Source organism: Melospiza melodia, chromosome 3 (genome assembly GCF_035770615.1).
Source record: "Melospiza melodia melodia isolate bMelMel2 chromosome 3, bMelMel2.pri, whole genome shotgun sequence".
NCBI classification, from domain to species: domain Eukaryota; kingdom Metazoa; phylum Chordata; class Aves; order Passeriformes; family Passerellidae; genus Melospiza; species Melospiza melodia.
Window position 1 is genome coordinate 133,877,936 of NC_086196.1, and position 23,754 is coordinate 133,901,689.

Sequence of the window (23,754 nt, forward strand, 5' to 3'; positions counted from 1 at the left end):
GTGAAATTCTGGTACTGTCAAAGTCGTGGGCAAAATTGTCATTGATTTCACTGGGGCCAGACTTCATCCTGTGCAGGTCAGAGGGAGGCAAAAGTCTGTGCCACCAAGCATCCAGCAGCAGGAGCAGCTTTACTGTCAGAGTCACTAATATATACTGTTAAAAAGGATTTTTAAAACATTCTATGCCCTCTCTTTGCTCTGCAGCAGGATGAAATAAATCAAGACCAGTTTTACCAGCTTCTTTTGGTTTTCTTCAAAGCCTCCACTAGATGCAGATTACACAATCTCATTAGAAATCCTGCTTTGTGTTTCATTAGTCCTATAATTACACTAGTTTTTTCCCCTCCTAAATCTTTGGTGTTGCAAATTGAGCAAAATACTTAATCCCATCCTCTGTGGGCATGAACTACAATGGATCATCATGAAGCAGTCTTATGCACGCTTGAGGAGACTGTTTTGTTGTAGTAGAGCAACACGTGTACATCTCATTAACTTGTTGCTGTTTCCTGTAGAGGCACAGAGAGATGATTCACATTGTGATTTACGTAAAACCTCCTTCACTTTTCCCTCACCAGCTATTCCCCATCCTGCATTTTGTACATCACATTTTGTTTTTCTGACATCTTACACCTTGGAGTTTATTTTGCTGAATTTCATTTAAGTGATTTCAGGCACTTTGTTCCAACTTCTTAGCATCACTTTGAGTCTACTCCTCTCCTGGGAAATCCCAGTAACCTCTCTGTGACTGTTGTTGCCAGGAAATTTTGTAAAGTTCTGTCTGTTCCTTCCTCCATTTTGCTAATGGAAACATTAAATATGACTCATCTTGTCACAGACCTTTATGGCACCTCTATTTGTTATGTGTTTATGTGCTAACAGAAAACTTCATTATTGCTGCTCCATAAGTATTTTTTCAACTACTTGTACAACCTACTTTGCAGAGGTTTCATACAGGTCTTGTTTTCCTATTTTGTTAATGAAAATATGGTCTGGATTTGCTGTCATAAACCTTACAGAGGTCAGCTCTAGGTTCATGCTTCTTCTTTCTTACCCAAAGTGCTGGGAAACCTGGCAGAGAACAAAATGTACTTGGGTTAATTCATGTTGTTTGTTCCTGGTAGGTCCATATTGTCTTTTCTTATCAACTTTAGATTTCCACATTCATTTGTGAGTTACTGTTACTCATTTTTTCCGGTATCTTTCTATATTTTAAACTTATACAGCTGACATTTCTTGAGTTATTTTCTTGTTCCTGTGATGCCTCACTCACAGTGAATTATTGATGGGTCCCCAAAAAGCAAAGCTTTTAAGAGCTGTTTCCTGAGGTTGCATCCACTGGCTGATGTGGGTATCCAGGATCCTGTGCCAGGATCCTTGTGAGTGATGGGAGCACAGTTGCTTTATTAAGTTGGAAAAGGCTCAGGAAGAAGTGTAAAGGATGATTATTGTTTGTCCATCAAACCAAGAATGAAGCACTTGTATTTTCAGTCCACTATGTTCTGAAACACAGGAACTTTGTGTACAATCTGCTATGACAAGAATGGCAATTTTTGGTTATGAAGAATTTCGAGATTTTGCTCTAAATTGCGCTAAGTCTAAAAAGCCCATTTTAAAACATTCACAGCATTGCTGAACAGAGGCTGTGGTGGGGTTTCTGTGAGGAGGGAAACTGCAATAGGAATTTTAGAAGGAAATTTTGGCTGCTGGGTGGGCTGCTGGGCAGCCAGGAGCCCTGAGAGTCCTGCATGTTGTGACCTCCCAGCTTTGGGTGGTCCCAGCACCTTTCCTGTCCTCGGGGGCTGGCCAAAGACCACAACTCCAAGTGTATTCCCCAAGGTGATATGGCCACAGCTTTCATGCATCTCCATCAGGTACTTGTCAAATTCCAAGTGAGCTCCTCAAAGAATATTCATCCAATGGAGATTTTGTTTTTGAACACTGAATTTTTTGTGTAGTTGCTCAAGAAACTCACAATCAGTGATACTTCCCTCTTACTGAGGCTTTTAAAATCAGCTTTTCATTTTGGGTTGCTTGTGGCATGATTTGCCAAGTGCAGAGAGTTGAGACTTGTGAGAAGTCAGCTGCCTTCAAATTGTCTCACAAGATCTAAAACTGTTAGCCACTCTGAAAATGTCAGCCTGCATTTAGCACCCATCCTTTAGCTTGTACTTTGCTGACATTAAAAGAATATAAATACATGCTCTATGTGATTTCTTTCTACAGTACTGCTGGTGTTACTTAATGACTCTCACTCTTCTGGGGGCTTTTCCTTTACACATCAACCTCTGAAAGTCAGTCATGGTGTTCAGAAGTTCCTCACAGCAGAGCAGGCTGCAATATGGTCTCTTGGAAAAAAAAATTGGTACCAAACTTTATGCATATATATATATATATTTATATATTTGGTGTAGGAAGTTTTGTTATAGTTCCCACTACTTCTGATTATCTGATATTAAATTCTCATTATGTTGACTGCATGCAAAGCTGAGTAACAGATCCACAAATATAAATGAAATGAAAATAATATCATGTTCTAGGGGGTCAGACTAGTCTATGCTCTTCTACTCTACTGATATTTGTCAAGTCATGGAGCTTTAGAAGAAAGCAGAAGAGGTGGTGGAATAACATGGAATCCTTTCCATGTGATCAGACCATTCACCCATGTCTAGTCTGTAGTTTTCTAAATCTAAACTGCACATGACTGATTGAAGTTCTCAGACATCACAAGCTTTATTACAGAGCAAAAAATATTTCATGCAAGAGCAAATACAGTGGCCAGTGGCTCCAACAAAGCCCTTGAGACAACTGGGACCTATTTGTGCAGGTTGATGCCTGTGCATGCAGCTGCTCTGCTAGCAGGACCTCAGCTGATGTGGCAGATGAATCTGATCTTCAACTGTGAATATCCTAAACCATCATGAAAGGATTCTCTGGAAGAAGCCAACCTATAGGACTGATTGCTTCCTGCCCATGCTGCCTCTCATGTGGAAATAAAAAGTTGAAAAATCATGATTTACCAAACCTATAGATAGTATTTGTCTTGTCCTAACTGCATGATGCCCATGGGGTCCCTGACCTGCAATTCCATCTCCTGAAAGTCCTGAATGCCTCAAGAGTACAAATGCATCTCTTCCAAAGCTGCAGAGATCTGAGAGAGCAGTGGCAGCTCCCTGGAGATGCTCAGCCCTGCTCAGCTGCTTGGAGCCCAGTGTGAGAAGCAGCTCCCCTCAAACTGGCCAGCAGCACAGACCAGTTCAGCTTATTTGCATCTGAAATATACGCCTGTGTGTAATGCCAAGCTTGGACAGCATCTTGGCTGGCTTTTGGGGAGCTGGCTAAAGAGTCTCACCACTTCCTTTTTGTTTTCTTACTGCCCTGACAGCCCTTCAGGCAAGGCTCTGTTTTTGTTTGACATATGTGCACATGGTCCGTTTCCATGTGTGTGTGCTTAGGGACATGCTCTATCTTGCCCTCCTTTGGAAGGCTGCTGCCCACAGCTTCTCCTAGCAAAACGAAATCTCAGGAAAAGTCCAATGAAGTTGAAATGCTGCAGAGAAAATTTATTCTTGTTTTTATAGGCCCCTGTTCAGGAAAGTACTTAAGTATGTGCTTAAGTTCTATTGAAATCAACAGGACTTAAGAACATGCTTAAAGTCAAGCATATACTTCCTCTGAATTGGGATGTATTTCAGCACATGCTTAAATGCTTTCCTGAATCAGAGCCACAGTCAACAAGAGTGTCCTGTGATACACTGTGCTTCTGAGACAAGATTTACTTCTTACCTAAGACCTACCAGTGCTGCTCTATGAATGTGCAGTTCTTAGCTTGCCTCTTGGTTGGTGGCACTCCAGAAAGCTCACTGGCTTTGGCATTTGGATGAGAAGCTGGGAAGGAAAAAAAGGACAAGAAAATGGAAAAAAAAATAACCCTTACTAAAGCAATACCTTGGCATGTCTGATCTCATGTTGCAACCCATGTTTTTTCCCCTACAATGGAGATTTGTGCTATTGTGTGTGTGGTATAATTACTAAGACAGATTTTTTTTCTCCTTAATTGCACAATAAATAGGATATTTCCTGGCCAGCTTTGCGTTTCCAATAGGATTTTCACTTCCCATTTGGGCTCTGGGCGTAAGGAGAGTAAGTGTCAAAAGGCAAGAGCTTTCCCAGTTTTAAAACAGAGAGGATGTAACCATGTGTAATGTGAGCCTTGAGTTTGATTGTAGGGATGATGAAATCAAATCCCTCCTTAATCTTTACTGGGAAACATTTAGGTGAATTAGCCTGCTTGTTTTTGTTAACTTGTTAAAATCCTTTAAAAAAAAAAATCAATCAAAAATATCTCCTTGCTTTACCCCACAGTCTAACATACCTCTGGACCACGTGCAGAGTGACCTCAATGCAGTGAAAAATGAAAGAAGGATAGATAAACCCAAATACATTTCTTGCCTGGAAAAACCACAGTGCTTTGCCATATGCAGTTCTTTCCAGTGCTGCCATTTTTAAGCTAGATGCTTAGTCATTATTAATGATGGTGTATTTCTTTGAAATTCTGTATTTTGGGGAAAAACCTGCAACTTGTCTTTTTTTCCTCCATTAAGGTTAGTTAAAATAATATATAGTTGTCTGTGTGTATTGCATGTACCAGTTGGTGTATTTTTTGGAATATGTGAGGAAATTTATTCCAGTTATTTCATTTATAGCAAAGCATTAGCTTGAACTTGAGAAGAGCTCCTTGTTCACATTGTTCAGCTGTGCTGTGCAGTGGTTGAAGGCTTTTGATACTGCCATGACTTCACAAAAAATACTTGACACAAGTTCATAAAATCACTGAGACTATTTTTTCTCCCTCTTAAACCACCTAAATTTTGTTAATTGATAATGAGTTCATGCAGCCCCCACGCACGCACACAAATGTTTTTAAGGTTTAATTAATTCACTAAAAATAGCTGAACTGTTTAAGGGGGAGCACCTTATAATTAATAAAGGAGAGCATGTTGTTCATTCTTGCCATTGCTCAGATGGAGGGAAGCAGCTGGCCTGACAGGAGGCTATTCCTGATGGGATTGGACTGAGTTCCAGGGCAGGACCTTGCATTGCTTAGTGTGAAGGACTGAAACAGCTGGAGACTAAGTAGAAAAGCATACATTTTGGGTAGGTAAACTAATGAAATTATGCTTGTGGGAAGCAATGGGAGCAGAAAGTGCTGTTTCCAAGATGGAGAAATGTAAGACTCCAGAAATTCTGTCTCCACAAACTCCAGGCTTTTCTGTTGCTGGGGTCCACATTCATCCCACCTAAAACTAAGGCACTCAGTGGATTCAGTCAAAGTGAAAGGTGGACAGATTCATCTTTCAGATGTGCATCTTGGCCTTGCTCACACAGGAGACCTTCCCTTTGGCACCTCAGTTAAACTTCAGTGGGGTGAGTAGTGCTTGGCCAAAGAGTCTCACCCAGCAAATCCTCAAATCTATTGTACTTTTTCATACTTTTATATGGTCACTATGGGAATTTGCCTTTTCAGGTGAGGCTCTTTTCAGTCGGGAGTGCACTTTAACAACTCTGTCTCCTTTATCCTAGTGCCCACAAAGCCTCAAATCTGTCCCTAGCCGAAGTCTTTTATTCAGAATTGTCAGGCTGTCCTTAGTTGCAATCATTGTATCAGAAATATCCAATATTACTGGCAGGGAGGGTGCATATGTCACCAACTTGCTCTGTTTTATAAGTGCTTCAACACTTTTACTGTGTTTCAGGGAAGCTGCATGAGAAAGCTTTTGTGAAAAACAGCAGGGATTAATGGTGGTTCTCCAGCTTGTCAATTATATGTTCCTTTCTTTCCATCCACTGCTTGAGTTCTTGATCTTGATGAAGGCATTATTTAATTCCTGCCTTTCTGAGCTCTTACCCTTGGACAAATATGTAACAGGTTTTTATTTAGGCACTACTGGGGTGCTTTAAGAAAGCTTTTTTTCTTTGGAGCTCAGAGTGACTAAGCCTGGCAAGTTTTCTTTCTCATCTCCTCCTGATAGTTAATAGACTTCACAAGGGATCTCAAAACACTCTGATAAGCCTTTGAAGTTGTTACCTACTAAGGTTTTGCTCTTTCTGAGTGTTGAACGTTGAATTACTGGCTACTGTTAGAGGCAATGAGAAAGGATTCACAAAACCAAGAGTGCCTTGCCTATAATTTCCACAGAAAAAGAGCTGAATATAATAGATAAATTGTGTTGCTGGGGAGATTTTGATTCTGTTCCCTCCTCTGTCACCAGCTGGCCTTGTGATTTGTGGTAGCATTTTCAGTTATGCCAGTCACATGAGATCAAAACCCATGAGTCGGTCTCCACCCAAATCATGAGCCTGGCTTCCAGATCCCAGAGCTTTGAAGAGATCATACTGTACTTTTTCTATAGTTTATATTTTGTTTTTGGAATTTCCTCTGCCTATTCCCAATGTGTCTCTGGCAATAAATGTTTCCCATTGCTTTGGAAGTGTTGAGAAGGAATTTTGACCATTGGGGCTGTTGGAGGCCTCATTTGACCTACGCAATTAATTTTATTTTTGATCACCAAATCAATCTTATTTTTTCCAAATTTCACATCTTCCTCATTTTCCCTATGACTTCTACATCCCTTAGCCCCACACAACCCATCACTTCTGTTTCTCCCTTGTCATTATCATTCTTCCAGGCACGTGGTGTAACTCTTGGGGATGTCCTTTGCTAAGACTTGGACTCAGTGATCCTTGTGGGTCCCTTCCAACTCAGCAGATTCTGTGATTCAGCTGATTCTATGATTGTGTGATTCAGCTGCTTTGTCCCTCCTTTAGTCCTCTGGTCTGGAGATGGTTTTTCACCATTCCATTGAAGACAGAGAACATATAAGATACAAGTCTGGATAATCCTTAATCTTTGCATGAGAATAAACAAATGGAGAGAGCAGGGAATGTTCATCTTTTCCTGAAAAAGATGAAATTGTGATTTATGACTAAGATGGTGGAAAAATCAAGGGGAAGTTTGGTGTCATATTGCTGTTTTCTCCCATAGCATTTGCCTCCTTTCAGGAAGGGTAAGGAGTCAAAAGCTCCTGGCAAAGGTTGAACAACCAAAATCCAAATCATGTCCAATCCAAATCCAAAATGTGACTTTGCAGTTATTATGGCATGCACTATGGTGGTCCCTGGTATTCCCATGGTGACGTTGTTGCTGTTGCCGTGAAATTTGCAGAACAGCGCTAATGATTAAATCCATGACATTTTGCAAAACCGGACTACTCACACCTCAGGTAGATGGGAGATGCATCCCTTCTTACTCATCCTCATGCTTTACCACTCTTTCACCCACATTGTTTGTTGATCCTTGCATATGCCATGTGCCAGACATATTGCAGATCCATAATTTCAAGTAAAATTGCAGCCAGACCGTTTCTCTCTATATTCAAGCACCTCTAGAGTCTGAGTGCTTGAAACTGAATCTGAACCCAGATCAAATCTCTTTACACAGCTCTGAACTTCATGTCAGGTTGTCTCCAAGCCTTGAATTCACACTCTCCCCATAGTTTGGTGACAGGAAATGTGGAATTTGTTTTTAAATCAGAACTGTCAAAAGCTGCATTCAAGACATGAGAAAGACTCTTGATGTTCACAAGAAAATCTTTTGGCTGAACATTTCACAGGCAAGGCCTGAATTTGTACCAACTGGACATATCTCAAAATGTTTCTAGTTGTGCTGGGGATGTTTCACAGAGCTGCAATAATTAGAGGGGGTTCATTCTTTAAGACAGAGAAATGCTACCTCACAGCTTGAATATTAATAAAGAAAATTTATGACAGCCAACAAAGTAATGTAATAATTATAATTATAATAAGTAATATTGTCTCCAAAGGAAAAGGGCATTTATCTGCTTAGCTCTTTCATCAGCCATTTTCAGACACACACTGTGCTTAAAATACAGTGATGCAATCCATGTGGGTCAACAACGGAAGGTTGGTTGCTTCACCAGGATTATAAGAATCTTTTAAACACAATGGTACCACAAATTAAAATGGAAATCTATCAAAACAATTATCGTCCTGAAAGCTTTGGCCACAAGCATGATTATTGTAGAAGGATGTTGTCCTTGGCCACAGCTTTGGCTCAGTTCAGCTGCTGTTATTTGTATCCCTCCATGGCTCAAAGTTAGAATTTGCATGGCTAAGGACCATAAACTTTTAGAGCAAAAAATAGGCTGCTCCTCAGTGCTAACACTAGCAGTTTTGTGTTGTTGTGGAGTGGTTTGTAGGCAATTCATTAGATACTAGAGATAGGAACAGACTGAGTGTGGTGGCTGAAGCCTGCCTTGGACCTCAGAAGGATTCAGATGGAGATTTCTGTCTGAACCTGGATGTTTGTGTCTGAGGCAGTTGTTGATGTGAACAAGAATGAGTCAATGTCCAGAGTTTTTGGGTTTAACTTTCGGGTACATGTTTTAGATAGTAAAACAGTGAAGCAGATATTGAACTGATATAAACTGCAGCCTACAGGCTTAAATAAAGCAGAAATCAGGTCCTGAGTGTGTTCATCCTGTCCATGAGACAGGCAGTCCTGTAGAAATGAGATTAGTTGAAAGGACACCCTGGATGTTGCTTGCCATCAGCAAGGGACACATCTCCTTAGGGATGTCCTCAGGAGAGGTTCCATGTTGCATTGTTGCATCCTTGAGCTCCTGACAAAGGCTGAATCCTGCAATAACTCCATTCTTGTGTTGACGATGAACTGTATTAAATAACAAGCAGTACTGGTTATTTTTAAAATGCTCATTTTTCTTTCACCATCCAATTTTCCGTCTTGAGGGAGGTAAATGAGTAACAAATCTGAAATCCATTTTTCCTTTCCCCCTCCCAGGCTGGTATAGATGGAGAAAGCATTGGGAACTGCCCATTCTCCCAGCGTCTCTTCATGATCCTGTGGCTCAAAGGAGTTGTGTTCAATGTCACCACTGTTGATCTGAAAAGGTAAAAATTGTTCTGTTTAATTGAAAATAGGTGTATGGCCCAGTGTTTGCACTATAGAAAGACCCCTCCAAGTTAAATCAGATTTTTATCTGGCCGAGAGAGCCTGTGGTGCACAACAAAATAGTTGGGATTCAGGTTTGGCTGTTGTTTTTATTTTTTTCTCACTTGTGGAATGTTTTTATATTAAACAGGGTGCTTGGGGTAGTTTCAAAGTCTTCCAACCACAAATTACTGGAGGGGGAAAAAAAAAGGCAGACTGATTTTGTAGGAACTATAAATACCTGTGCAACTACCCGACCATAAAGATTAGTGATTTCACAACTTTTTCTCTGCTTGCAGAAAGCCAGCTGACCTGCACAATCTGGCTCCTGGGACCCACCCACCTTTCCTGACATTTAATGGGGAAGTCAAGACAGATGTTAACAAGATTGAGGAATTCTTGGAAGAGATTCTTGCACCTCCAAAGTGAGACCTTTGGATATTTTTTTCAGTCAATATTCCATTTCCTAGGAATGAAAGATGTCCTAAGAAGAGTTTCTAAAAAGCACTCCTTCCTACAACCTTTACTTACAGGAGTAATATTTATTTATGAAACTTGCTGGCTTCAGTGAGATGACTTCCATGTGTGAAGGTTACTTATGTGACTAATAACTGCAGAATGTTTTCTCTGTACACATTTCAGGATGCCCTTGTATGCAGAATTAAGGAGACCAGTACTAGAAAAAAATTGTAGGGGTCTGGTGGCCACATTTTGCAAAGCTAAAAATAACTTGGAAGAGATGCTGAGAATTGCCACACAAAATATCTGTGCCAGGAAAAGCATTTTACAGTGAAAAACTAGAGGTTTCTGAGCTGTATGGTGTGTTAGGAAGGTTGGAAAGGGAACTGATTACAGAGGACGAGAGGCTCGGGAGGCAGAAAAGTGCCCATTATTCTAGTCAAGAAATGACAAGAGCCCATAACTGGAAGTTATAACTGAACTAATTCAGGTTAGGAATAAGGCCCAGATTTTTTTGGTATGAAAAAGGTACCAATGAAAGGTTTAGATTTACCAGATATGGCTTACTAAGTCAAACATTTTGGACCTAATACAAGGATAATGGAAAAAATAAATAGTTGCCTTGTGAGTTGGAACTTAGAATCTATGAATCCATCAAATTTGGCTTGGTTCCTTATGGAGCATTTTACCTCCAAGTGAATCAGCAGCTATAGGCCAGTCCTGAGGCAAGAGATCAGGCATTTAACTTTTCTACACGCTGCTCCAAGACCATTTTCTACATGCTGCTCCTACCAAGAAGTCAGTAGGAGTCATTAGTTTGTGTTTATCTTTCAAATCATTATATTCCTTTTCACCAAATATCTGTAAAAAACAATGCAGAGACTGGAACATTTATGTTCTTTCACCTGGTTAATCCTGACACCCTTTGCTATTCCATCCTGGAGTACATTTTCAGAGTAGAGGATTAGACATGGCTGCCATTCATAATGGAGAGATCTGGCTGCCAAACTCCCCTGCACCTTTCTGGAAATTTATGTTTCCTTCTGATTTAAGCCTGATTTTGGATTGTGGCTACATAAAGCATGAGTGCAATTACCTTTGTATTGACACCATCCCAGTGTAAATCCCCACATGCCTGCCTCCACAGACAGATAGCAGGTAGGGTTAAGAGGGTCTTGCCAAGCTGTTGTTTTGAGATAATGAGTGCTAATTACAGTTCTTCACACAGGAGGTTTTTCTCTCTTCTTGTAAATTATATTTGTGGCCATGGCTGTGATGTTGGTAACAAGGTGTTGCTCTCCCCACTGCTTTTGCCTGTTCAGGTACCCCAAGCTGGCTGCTAAGCACCGGGAATCAAACACTGCTGGAATCGATATCTTTTCCAAATTTTCTGCATACATCAAAAACACCAAGCAGCAGGATAATGCTGGTGAGTATGACCATTGCCAAATGTGCCAGGGAGTTTGTGTGCTTAGAAGTGGAAGTATTTTTGCCATTCTCTCATCCTTTTTTTTGTAAACTGTGTTCAGATGACATCAGGCACTGCTGCTGAACAGCTTGAGGTGGTTGGTTAGGTGGACTCAACTCACATGTCCACAGCTGAATTAACTACATCTGTAGTAATAAATAAAAGAGCTCAGAGTGTTGGGTAGCCTCTTTACCAACAGCCATGGCATGACTCCTGTCCATACAGCCATTTTCCTCACCAGAAGAGTATCCCTGACTGCTTACTGAAGAGACTGGTGGCCTGTGCTGCCTCCTCCTCTGCCCCAGCACTGCTTAGAGGAGCGTGTGTTGGCAGGACCCAAACCTGTGAGAGCAGCTCATGCTTTGTTAGATGTTGCTATCAGGCTCTTGGCACTCTTATCTTATGATTAAGTTATGCTGTTATAGCTAATCTGCTCATATAAACCGAGTTATATTGAGATATTCCATATAAAATAATTAAAAGACAGAAGTGAATTTGAGAAATGTAATTGCACTCTGTAAGCTCCAGATTTTCCTTCACATTTGTTTATGAAAAGAAAGAGTCCCCCAGAAGCCAGATGCCATTCATATTTATATGCATCCTACACTGCCTTCTTAATGAAATTGCTGTTCTCCTCCACATTCCTTTCCCCTCAGAGAGGCAAAGCTCCAGCTAGTCTGAGCTCCTGTTGCTCCATAAAGCTGTGGGTTTACACATCCCTGTCCCTTGAGATGATCTAGTACAATATTTGCAGTCATTCACTGATGTACCTCCTCCCTTGTATTACTGCTTTCACAGAGGCATAAGGCAGGTTGAATATCATGGGCTTATATCATTCAGAAAACACCAAATTTTGCAGGTTCCATCTCTGCCACACACTTCATCTGTGCAATTATATTTCATTGCCTGGGGCTGAGCAATGAGATAAAAGAGGGTAAAAGATGATTTATGTCAGATAACAATCTCCTCTGTAATATTTTTTGTGTTGTTAACAGAAGGAAATAATTAAAGTGCTTCTCTTCTCAGTGATGCTAAAAACATTTTGTCTAATGCTAATGGGATGCTCACCTAACCTTTATAGGGCGTTATAAAAGGAAGATAAATTAAGAGTTAGACTAAATAGATGCAACAATGAAAGTAAAATATCCTGGCCATTTACAAGGAAGTTTTATGGTCTGCTGGGCAACCGTGAATCTTCAGCTGTGCTACCCCACATGCACAGTCCCAGTTCTTGCTTCTCTGTGGCTGCAATATTCAAATCCCTGGGCTCACAAGGGCTGGCATCTCCAGCCAGGAATAAATGGATGTCCTAGAGGTGTCTGCATCTGCCCATAAGCAGAGCTGGAATTCAAGATACCCACTATGATGGGATAAGGAATCTAATAAGGAATCTAACCCCACAAAGCACTCACATTTTCAGAAGCTGCAGTATGAATAAAGAAAGCTTTCCCTAGTTCTGCAAAACAGACTCTTAGTTTAGGTACTCTTGTAAATGACAATTAAGCACACCAAAATTTTAGAGCCCAGAGCTGTTAAGCTGCAGGAGAGACATGATCTTTGCTCCCTGCAAACATCCTCACTCCATTTTTGTTACCTGGTTCCTGCTCCTGTCTTATCCAGACACTGCAGTCTCTGAATGTACTGATGTTCAACTTTCCTCTTCAAAGTAGAAAAAAGCTTTTAGCTTAATTTTATTACAGCTGGAGTGCTGCACTGCAAGGAGAATAAAGTAGACATGGGCAGAGTGGAACTGGATCTTTCTATCTATAACTATGTTCTTTCTGTCAATGAAGTGAGGTCCCTGGGACTGTCAGTGCAGACCTCAATTTCAGCAGAGTAATTGACTGTCAGTTTTCAAGGGATAAGGAAGAATAGTTTCTCCCTAATCCCAGGGATGTTTTATTCACCTTCTGTCTGCTTCATCTGAACAACAGCAGTTTTTCTGAAGGCTAGTTTGGATGGAGGAGAATGAGTTAGTCAAAAAGTAGCTGTCTTACATTTCTTGAGCAGTAGAAAGAGTGTGTGTAAAGAGGAAAGGAGAGCAACACTGTGTACATATTTCCTAATGAACCTATTTATTTTTGATTTGTATTTCATAATTTTTTGTAAAATTGCAACACTGATTTAAAAGGGATCTGGGGCTCTAGTTCTCATCTGGTGCAAATAATTTTACAGCATTATTTAAAATAATAGAATAGAATCACAGTATCCCAAAAGAGCTGGAGTCTGGAAATCTGGAATCCAGAAAAGACCTTGAAATCATTAAGTCCAGCCTTTGATAATGACCTTGTCAATTAAACCATAGCAGTGAGTGCTACATCCAGTCACTTCTTGAATACTTCCAGGGATGGTGACTCCAGCACCTCCCTGGAAAGCCCATTCCAGTGCTTGACAAACCTCTCACTGACTAAATTCTTCTTGATGTCCAGCCTGGCCTTCCCCTAGTACAGCTTGAGGCTTTCTATTGAAGTAAATAGTTTTTACATGGTATTAATATTATATTCTATTCTAATTATATGTTTAATACATTTTGTACATTCATTTCTATGTATTGTTATATTATATTGGCATTACATTATACATTATACATATTATATTATATTATATTATATTATATTATATTATATTATATTATATTATATTATATTATATTATATTATATTATATTATATTATATTATATTATATTATATTATATTATATTATATTATATTATATTATATTATATTATATTATATTTATTTTTCCTATACAACAGCAGAAGTAATTGTATATAATTCTGTGACAAAAACCCCCACATTTTATAAACCTAAAATATAATTACTTAGGTGAAGTCCCTTTCCCTGTCTCCACATGAGCCGGTGAGACCCAAAAAGAACAGAGATTGCTGCTTGTGGTTCTCATAAATGTTTTCTGTAGCTCCCAGCTCTGAGATAAAGGTTATATGTGTCTCATAGTCATCCTCTGTATCTGTTCCAGCTGATTCCAGTGCTTGGGTTAATCTGGAAAGCCACACCAGTGACTGGAACATCAGTTGCACATGATCAAAACACAAATAGAAGAAGAGTTGTTAGTGAATTAAAAATAGATTATAGAACCCAGATTGCTATATAAACAATAGTTTTCATTTCTTTTAATTGGCAATAGAGGCTGGGGGATGGGGGGCAGGACAGCAAGGTGGTTAAAGCACCAAACATCAAGTTGTTTAAATTATGTTCTGTTAACTCAGGAGTCAGGGAAGTGAATTCAATAGCATGTGGGATATCAGGCTGGGAATTTGAGGCTCAGGCTGTCTCTGGCTGTGAGGAGTGTGTGTTAGGTGTCATTGTGTGTGACCATTCCTTGTAGGGTCCTGGTTTAGGACAGGTCTCACAGTGTGTGCAACGTGAGCCCTCACCCCAGCCTGGGGCTGTTACAGCTCTGTGGAAAAGTTTCACTAAGTGGTTGGGATAATTAATGATATTTGTGCAGCAAGAGGGTACTGGGTGTGAGAATTGGTGGGAATCTGATGCACACCAAAGAGAAGAACAAGCTGCTGTCCCTCTTAGCAGAGTTTGCAGCCAGGGCCGTGGAGAAGTGTCACAGTTCAGGTGATGCCACTGCTGGCCGTGTCACTGTGGTATTTCCTGTCCTTGCAGCACTGGCAGGATGGCACTGCATGCACAGCCTTTACATAGCTAAATGATTTTTTTCCCCTGATAGTGGAAAAGTCAGTGAGGACAACAAGAGATTGGTAAATCCTTGCTATAGTGTGTGTCTGAGTCCTCGTATGTGAATGAAGAGATGCAAGGAGACATTTGTAGGTCTGTTCCTGAGATTGTGACACCCTCTGCTGGCAAATAAATGAATGTATAAAGCAGCTCTGCACAGGCAGCTTTACAATCAGGGCGGAAACATCCCCTTAGCAAAACAGGGTTCTTTCTGTCAAGACAGTTTCCTCTTACAAATGTAACGTTGTCAAAAGAGAAGTGTTTCATAGTAACCTATCAATTTTGACAAAGTTTTCATGGAAAAAAAATACGTTTTTTCTGGATGACTTAAATTTACTTTGAAGTAAAAATGCTTTAACATTACAGAGAAAAATAGTGATTTTTTTTTTCTGGATTCATGCAGTACTTCATTAACCACACACAGTTATGTTTTATGCCTGGCACAGAAGCAGGTGATAGCCTTCTCCTGTAAGTCTACATGGCAATATGTTATTGATCATGATTCATTTACTTACCAAAGGTATTTGGCAGCAAGGCTGCCCTGATTTAATAGTTCCCTGAATTTCTGATTCTTTTTTTCCATCTTTGTTTTCCTAACTTTTCTGTCTCATAATATAAAAACGTTGAAAGTCTTGGAACAGGCTGGCGAGGGCTGTAAGCCCAGAAGCAAACATGCTCATGCCATATCAAAGTCCCACCACTTTTAAGCTTCTTGAAAGGGAAGGAATTGATTCCAGATTCTCAGGATGTGGCAAGCTGTGTTTAAAGAAAGTGTGTGCATTTATTATTTCAAGTCAGTTCAATCAGAACTTGATTCCTTCCACCCCCTGTGCCACTTGATAATTTTATAACAGGCCTGTTTGAAGGAGTCATCTCCCCATTGTGGGATTAGATCTGTGTTTCAGTAGCACCACTGGATTATTCTGGCTGTTGTCACCAGGCTTCACCCCTTGTGCCTGAAGTGACAAGGGCTCATTCATACATGGACAGGAGTCCTTGGGAGGGTTCAGTGCAGTAGTCTTGAAAATTATTTCCTGGATGCTCTTGCTCAAGTTTTCACGGCCAATTTGAGAGTTTTTGATTGTTAGTGATTGTTTAATATCGAGAAGGAAGTCTTGTCTGAGCACAGGAGAGTAAACTGAGGTCTTGTGTGTTTACTTTGGTTCCTCTGGTTGATGCTGAGCAAGTCACTCATGCTCTGTACGGTCACCAGGGAAGCAACAATTTATGTATTCATTGGAGGAGGATGAAATCTAATTAATTGGAATGCTGTGTACACAGTCAGCATCCTGCTTGTTATTTTTACTTGCGAGACTGTGTGCTGCAAACCAAGGGGACAACCTGGGGTAACCACCCATTAACTGTCCCGCCCAAAATTGTGAGTTCTTTGGCTCACAGAATGAGCCCTTTGATTTCATGTAGGAGTTTAAAAAGTTGTTCTTGAATTGAGTTCTTCGGGGGCACCAGCTCCAGTGTGGGTGGGCGCATTCATTAGTGGGACGGGAGGATATTTCACTGTAGGGCTCCTCAGAAGGCGCTGAGCTGGGAGACCACCAACATGATTTCGTGCAGAGGAATTTCCAGCAGTCTGACCAGAGGACTCTGCTTGTCTGGTTTGGATTTACATCAAGAGGCCAAAAATAAAAGCGCATTTAAATCATTAACTCACATGTGATTAAGTGCTGTTCACCTCTTTCAGTAGTTCCATCACACTTTGTGGTTTGGTGTGTGAGGTGGGAAATGTCTCTCTCAGTGCTCTGTGTGTGTACACGTGCAGCAGAAATGCACACACACATACAGGCCTGCAATTAAGACTGCCCTACATCAGTTTTACACTGTGGAGTTACTCCTGCTAAGCAGAGGGTCAGACCCATAGCACAGGTATGTGCACAGGCTGAATTGTGCACACTGATCCTTCCTAGAAGCCATCACATGCCTCTTGTCATAAGCAGAAAATCTGTTCGTGCCAAAGCCCAGCTCAGACTATTCACAGTAATACCAGACCCTCTGTGGCACCTGAGCCAGGGGCAGGAGCTTCTTGATGTGGTGGGGCAGCCTGGGACATCCTGACAGGTGTGGTGGGATCTGGCTCCAGCAGCAGGAGAGCAAATCATCTGTGCCCAGAGCATCTCCACCCCTGGTGGGGGAGGACAGGGAGCCACCCCTCTACTTCCAGCCTGGCTTCTCTCAGACAAAGGGGTGACAATGCAGCTGTAACTGGGATATGGCTTCTCCTGAGTCTTTGGTCCTTCTGACCTGTTCCATGCCTGAAGGCTTCACCCTGTGCCCAGAAAAGTTCCTGGCAAAGCTGCTCTTGAGTTTGCCAGAGCAAATTTAAAAATCTGTTTGAATGCTCTTGTACTGATGGAAAGTTTCCTGTAACAGGGATCTTGGATCAGACTCTAATTTGGGACCAGCATTACGCTTTATGATTTTTGAACAGATTTTCAAGGTGCCATAGAAATATATAGGTAAAAATATAAATATGTGTGTGATGTCTGTGTATCAACTTGCCATTACATTTTTTATTCTTTCTCTTTAGTTGAAGAATTTCCATTTTCCACTACAAACCCCACAATGGTCCAAGGCCCAGAACAAGCCACAATTTGCCCTGTGCTGTGACAGTACCAAATTTTCTCTGGCAAACAACCAGGAAGGACTAAAAAGAGCTTTTAAAATTGTTTTAGAGAAAAGGACTTGCTTAGTGATGGAACATGTCAGGATGACAGTTCTTCTAGTGGAAGGTGTCACTGTCCCTGGCAGGGAAGTTGGAAATAGATGACTTTTAATTACCCTTCCACCCAGGCCATTCCATTATTCCATGCTGATTCCATGATTCTTTAATTTTGGCCTTTTGAAGCCCCCCCCCCCAAAAAAAAAGCTATTTCAGAACATTTTAAACAAGTTTTTATTACTCCCCCTGAGCTGAATAACGCTGGGCTCATGGTAGCTAAAGTGCTTGGCTGCTTTACAAAACCAGCCCTAATATAAAAAATACTCAGTCTTTAAAACATATGTAAAATAGCTTTTCTGCAACATTTGTGGCACATAAAGTACCAAATACATGTTGGTGAGTGTGATATAAAGCTTTTATTGCCATTCATTTGGGATGACCCACATAACTCACTCATGATATGCTAATAAAACTGTTCACTCTGTCTCCTTATAAAAACACACATATAAAGATCACTAAACTGTGGTGTAGCTTTGTGCTAACTTCTTAAGAACTGCTGCAAGTTGCATTTATCACCTGTCCCAAATTGCCTTATCTGCTTTCTGCCCAGTAATCAAAGTCTAAAATGCCCAGGAACAGCAGTTTGCAAAATAAGTTTTCTTGAGAAATAACTTTGAAAGTTCTCAAAATGGTGCTGGCTGGAGGCCCAGAGCCATCAATATTCTGTCTGGTATCAGTGACAGCTTTAAGGACCAATATCTTTTTACCTGCCAAAACTGAGAACTGAAATGTTATGTCACTAAAAGGAAGAGGTTTTCAGTTTTCTAAAATGATATCACACCATCACATTCATCTGAGAAATCTGTACCTTACGAGGGAATATTTCTGAACTTTCCATCTTCTAATACCTTGCTAATTGAGGAACAAAAATTTCCTGGTGGAAATGTGAAAAACATTATTTGAAAACAACACAAAAGGAACATTTTATGTAAGTCCAGATGTGATCAGACTGCAGGCTCTCCAAGGCAGGGACTTGATATGCCTGGTTAACAGTCTTAGATGCAGCCATTTTGGGAATAGTAAATATTTGCAATAAATTTACTAACAGACAAAATTTTCTGACGTGTCTGTGCTGAAGCAACTTTGAAGACATAGCATACCATAGGGAGGAAGAGAGAGAGAGAAAAAAAAGAAAGAATAAATATATTTATATAATTTTAAATTATAGAACATGCTGAAGTCAACAAGGTTAATGGCATGATGAAATTAAGGCACTTTCTCAAACTTTTGCTGAGTCAGGGCCTGTATGCATGGCCAGGCCTAGAGTGAAACACTTGCAATGGGAGCAGCAGTTGGCAGACACTCTCCTTTAAGAGGGAATTATTTCCCCTGTGTGTTGGAATATTCCAAGTGCTGCTGGCTGTGCTGGGATGCTTTGTTCTGTTTCCCAGCCGAGCTCCCATCTCGCACACAGGAGCAGTAGCACAGCTGGAAGTGGATTGGAGCAATCTGGCAGCAGCAGTCCTGGGAGGAATTAAACGCCTTGCTGCTGGAATGGGAGGCCTAAATTGCATTATTATTTAGAATTGAGCTTTAACTTCATTGCTCTATGGTTTTGCCCTGGTGGATAACTCCCTTTGTTGTGATAGACTTGGTGTATCTTAAGTGTGTTCCCCACAGCAAAGACCTAAATGAAGTTATGGCCTTGCTCAGTTCAGTGTCCAAATCTTATATAACCAAATATTTGGGTTTAAACACCCAGCTGGTCTTGATGTCCTGATGGGATTGTTCACAGGTTTACATTTAGCCATTGCAAGCTATCACATGGTAGATAGCCCAGTGACTGGCTCCTGCAAATCAGTTTGCAAAACTGTTGATGACTTCAAAGGGAAAAGAATTGGCCCAGAAAAACAGAAAAAATCTGGTTTTCCCTAAACAGATTTTTAAAGAAATTTTTCAGTTATTATATTTTAAAGCATGAAAATGCTCTTCATAAAATAACAGGGAAAAGAAGAATGAGATGTAAATGAAAATCAATGTTGCTACTTTTCTTTATTATATATATCTTAAGTCATTGGCTTTCAGCTTGAAAACACTGCTAGAAATGAGGTCACAAAATGGGAATTAGAGAAATAATTCTTGTAAAAATATCCTGGGTTTTGTGATTGCAGAAAAAGGTAATCTGAATTTCATGAACTTTGAGGCCAGAAGAATCTTTGTGTTATTAACTATTATTTCCTACAAATCACATCCCAATGAGTTTTGCCCATTGATCAAATATGTTAATGTTCTATCCTTAAAAGGATTTGGTTTGATTGAGCAGACAACAGGAGAAACTGAAGTGTCCTTGCTACACTGAAGTGTCTTTGGTCTTTGAGGCTTTTTTCCAGTCCTTGTCTTACTGTTTTCTCTTGACCTCTTGTTGGAATTCCCAGTTCCTTTTTCCTTTTTTTAATTGCGGACACCAGAACTGGGAAAAATGTTTTTAATATTTGCCGCAACAGCTCAGTTGCAACAGAGGCAGTGTGACCTCCCTACTAATTCTTGGATTGTTTTCATACATCCAGACTTAATTATAACTGATTTTGCTTCTGCTCCTTTCAGGGAGGTTGAGGCATAATCATGATGATCCCTAAGTCATTTCAAGGGGCTTGAAACAAAAAAATCTTAAAAGCAGAGAAACAATGGGAAAGAATTAAGATGTGACTCATTTGTAAATCTCATAGTCCCATGGCCTTTTCTGTCTCAGTAACAACTTTTGAACACAAAAATTCTGGAAAATTGAACACAGGAAATTATGGAAATAATAAATCTATTTGAGGTTTTTCCAAGTGAACTAAAGGATTTGGAAACTTAATAGCTTTAACTTAAAATTGAACTTAAAATTTCATCCTCAGGTGCTGCGAGCTAGGCGTTGCTTTGTCTCCCTCTCATGTGTCTTCACCAATGCTGGAATTAAATAACATAGTTCAAAACAGTGGGATGCAATTGGGATTATCCTGGTGTAAACAGAAGCAGACTTTATTCTTCTACATGCCTGGAATTGGAAGAAATTAGCATTGAAGATTCAAACACCAACAGCCTGTACAGGAAGAAATTCCTTCACTTAAGTCTTGTAACACAAGGGGTCCCCAGAGCACTGCTGCTGAAGCCCAGCTGCACTCGCTACCAGAATCTCGCTTTTCTCTTGCTTGAACACATACATGAAGTTAGTTTTCCTTCGTTAGTCCCAGAATCGTCTTATTTGCTCTTCAGTAGTAAAAAAAAAGTTTAAACTCTTAGTGAACAGCTTAAAAATTGAGACAGTGGTAGGATAACCTCATACTATAAAATAATGGGTGTTTAAAATCTGCAGGGCTTGATTTTATTTTATTTTATTTTTCTAAATTCCTGATGCAAATCAGCTGCTGCTGTCTGCAGTTGCTTTAGGGACACCTGCGCAAGACTAACATGGCAGAGGTCAGGATGAGGCCCCTGGGGACGTGCCCTAGAAATGATTCTTGTCACTTACGTGCTGCTGCGGGGTCACGATGATTTGTGAAATGCAAGTTTGGTGCTGTTCTTCCTGGGGCACTTGTAGGCCAGTAGTTTTACATTCACTTGCTTCCTGCCTTCAGGGTCACTGGGACTCCTCAGAGACTTGAGAATGAAGCTTTTCTTTGGTGTCATTTGAACACCTGGCTTTTCTTCTTAAAAAACAGCATTTGATGGTGCTCTGACAGCATTCTTCATGATAATGTTACAAGTATTGCATTTATTGCTTGCCTCCATTGTAACAATGGATAAAAAAAGGGAGGGGGAAACCTGAGTTTTCAGTAAAAAAATAGAAATAAGTGAAAACAGTCTTTCTAGATGCTTGAAAAACATGTCTAATTTACTATTTAAGGTGTTATTGCTTCGCCTGCTTTGCTAGGTTTAATTTGAGAATAGGACAGATGGTATCACAAAAATAGAAAGATGCCAAGATGCCTCTTCTTTTTTGTTATATTTACTGTTTATCACATAAAACCTGAAACATATTTCCATAGCTGGTGCATTACTGCTTTACTAATGTAAAGTTTATGGCCAAAGAGTATTTTTATTTTTATATTGTATATAAGGAGGTGGCAAAGCAAATGATTTAAATTGTTTTTACAAGGCCGTATAGAAAACTTGAGAAGAGACTCAAGTCTCCTAAATCCAGGTAACCTCTTAATCCTTGGATCATTGTTCTCTCTTTTAAGAAAAGGTAGCTGGGAATTGAGCTTTCAGTCTTTCTCATTCCTTCTATGGAGGTTTTGAGACATGTCTGTCAAAATACCCCAAAACTTTTTGGGTAAAGCTCTAATCAATCAATCAATCAATCAATCAATCCACATCATCAGTCTGTAGATGGGGTGAGAAGGGAAGAGAGATGATAAGGGTGGGATCATCTCACCTAAATCTGTCTAAAAGTTATATATTAGTAATTCAAAAGTCCTGGCTTATTTCTGATCAATGGAGAGAGACATTTCTAAAGGGCATTTTGATTTTTCTTAAAATATGAGTCTAAAGTTGGGAGAATTTCCTTTGGAGGTGCCTTTCTCTCATTGCCATCTATAAGGGATACTTGAACAATTAGGTCAGACTAATTACCTAACAATTAGAACTCAGGCAAGGGGAATCTTACCCGTAAGAAAATCAACAGATTTTTGATGTGTCCAGGTTTCTGAGGGTGCTTGGGGTATCCCCAATTGTGTCAGCTCTATGTTCCTCTGAGTTCTGGAGGAAGTGTTCCTGGTGCTTAGCACCTCCATTTCTGTCACTGCAATTACACGGACCAACATATATGTGCCTGCGTGTATGGAAAGTGTGTCCCTGTTTATGCCTGGCTCAGGCAGTGTCTGAAAGGTGATTTAGGACCAGAGTTGTGGGGCTGTTTCCATATGTGCCCCTGTGTTTTTGTGACTCACCCCATTCCTGGTGTTTGCTCACCCCAGCACTGACTGGGAGTAAAAAACCCCTTTTCAAGTCCCAGCTCTGACTTGTCTTGAGGATGAACATAAGCCTCTGTCCCCCAAAACAACCCCAAACCAGGAAAAAGTGGATTTGAGGAGTAAGAGACACTAATTTATTTCTCTTCTGTGTGCACAAGGTATTTGTTGATTCATTAAGTGGGCAGAGACAGAGATCATGGCTTTTTCACAAGGCTGTGTGGGCATTCACCTTTATTGTGGGAACATGCACAAGTCTCTTTTCCAGTGAATATTGAATTATTTATCTGGAGTGGAACATCTTTAATAGGAGAGCTGAATCACCCCAGAAACTCCCTTTGGCCCAGAGTTAGGCATCTAAATGCCTTGGATGCATGGGAGCACACAACCTTCGCCCTCCTCTGCATTTCCAATGGCTCTCTCAGTGACCTCCCACTCATTTGCTGCTCAGAGCTGGGGATTTTATGAGGCAGAAACATGCCTGGAAAGGATGCTGCAATGCTCAAATGGGCAATGTATTTACCCTGTGGGAGTAAACCCTAATATTTAAGTAACTTTAAAAAAAATTGGAGGTATTATCCTAGATCACTTGGGTGAACTGCAAAATTATATTCAAAGGAATATAGGATTCATCTCGCCTGACTTCACCTCCCTGAAAGTGAGGTGTCTAGTCTGAGCTAGTCCTTTAGGTTTCATCTGTAATTGATGCAGCAAGGAGGGCATGTGTGCAGTGAGTCACAGGGCTCTGAATCAGGTGTCTCAGGCAGCTGGATGGAATTACCCTCTGGAGGTGCTCAGTCCCTCTGAGCAGAGAGGGAGCCTACAGAACCAGCTTAAATGGCTGAACAGAAGAAGTCAAGGCAGCACTCAGATCTCAAGGGTTTTATTGAAATCCCAGGGGAGAAGGTAAACTGTTCAATATGGAGTACAGAGTCATGTGTATTGCAGTCACAGCTCCTCCATGGAGAAGAATTAATCTATATAGATTAAAGTTACAATACTCTGTTGAGCCAGCCTGGCGAAAAAAAAACCAAAAAACTAAAAAAAGGGCAGGATGGAGAAAAAAGACAGTGAAAATATGGATCCTTTGTTTTTAATCAGACTGTCAGACTAGTGGAATGATATTATTTTCTTACCTAAATTGCTGTTTCTTAGCCTGTTCCTTTCTCCTACCAGAAAACAGTATTGGGTCTCATATAATATCAAACTGTGAATCTGGAAGAGATCAGGAAAGGTGGTTTGTTTTTTTAAAGGAAAAATAAATCTCAGATGGTTTGATTGAGACTGTGAATATTTATGCACTGTTCCCCCTTTTCCCTCATTGGTATTTCACCAAGTTCATTTGCGTGTGTTACAGGATAAATCTTACAGGAGGGCAGTGGAAGAAAGCAGTAAAAAGGGAAAACATCAATCAGTGATCCAGGGTAGCAGCAGGAATTGTTCATTTTTGTACATGGATCACGG

The 23,754-nt window shown here is 40.3% G+C and overlaps 1 protein-coding gene across 2 annotated transcripts in view; it reads left to right on the forward strand.

Annotated features, from left to right (window-relative positions):
* Positions 1-23,754, forward strand: part of CLIC5 (chloride intracellular channel 5) — a 68,753-nt gene that overhangs the window by 36,125 nt on the left and 8,874 nt on the right. For both annotated transcript variants that reach the window (XM_063153124.1, XM_063153125.1), the window contains exons 2-4: positions 8,879-8,988; positions 9,328-9,453; positions 10,810-10,916. In XM_063153124.1, the coding sequence (XP_063009194.1) occupies positions 8,879-8,988; positions 9,328-9,453; positions 10,810-10,916 (343 nt within the window). The remainder of the gene's footprint in view (positions 1-8,878; positions 8,989-9,327; positions 9,454-10,809; positions 10,917-23,754) is intronic.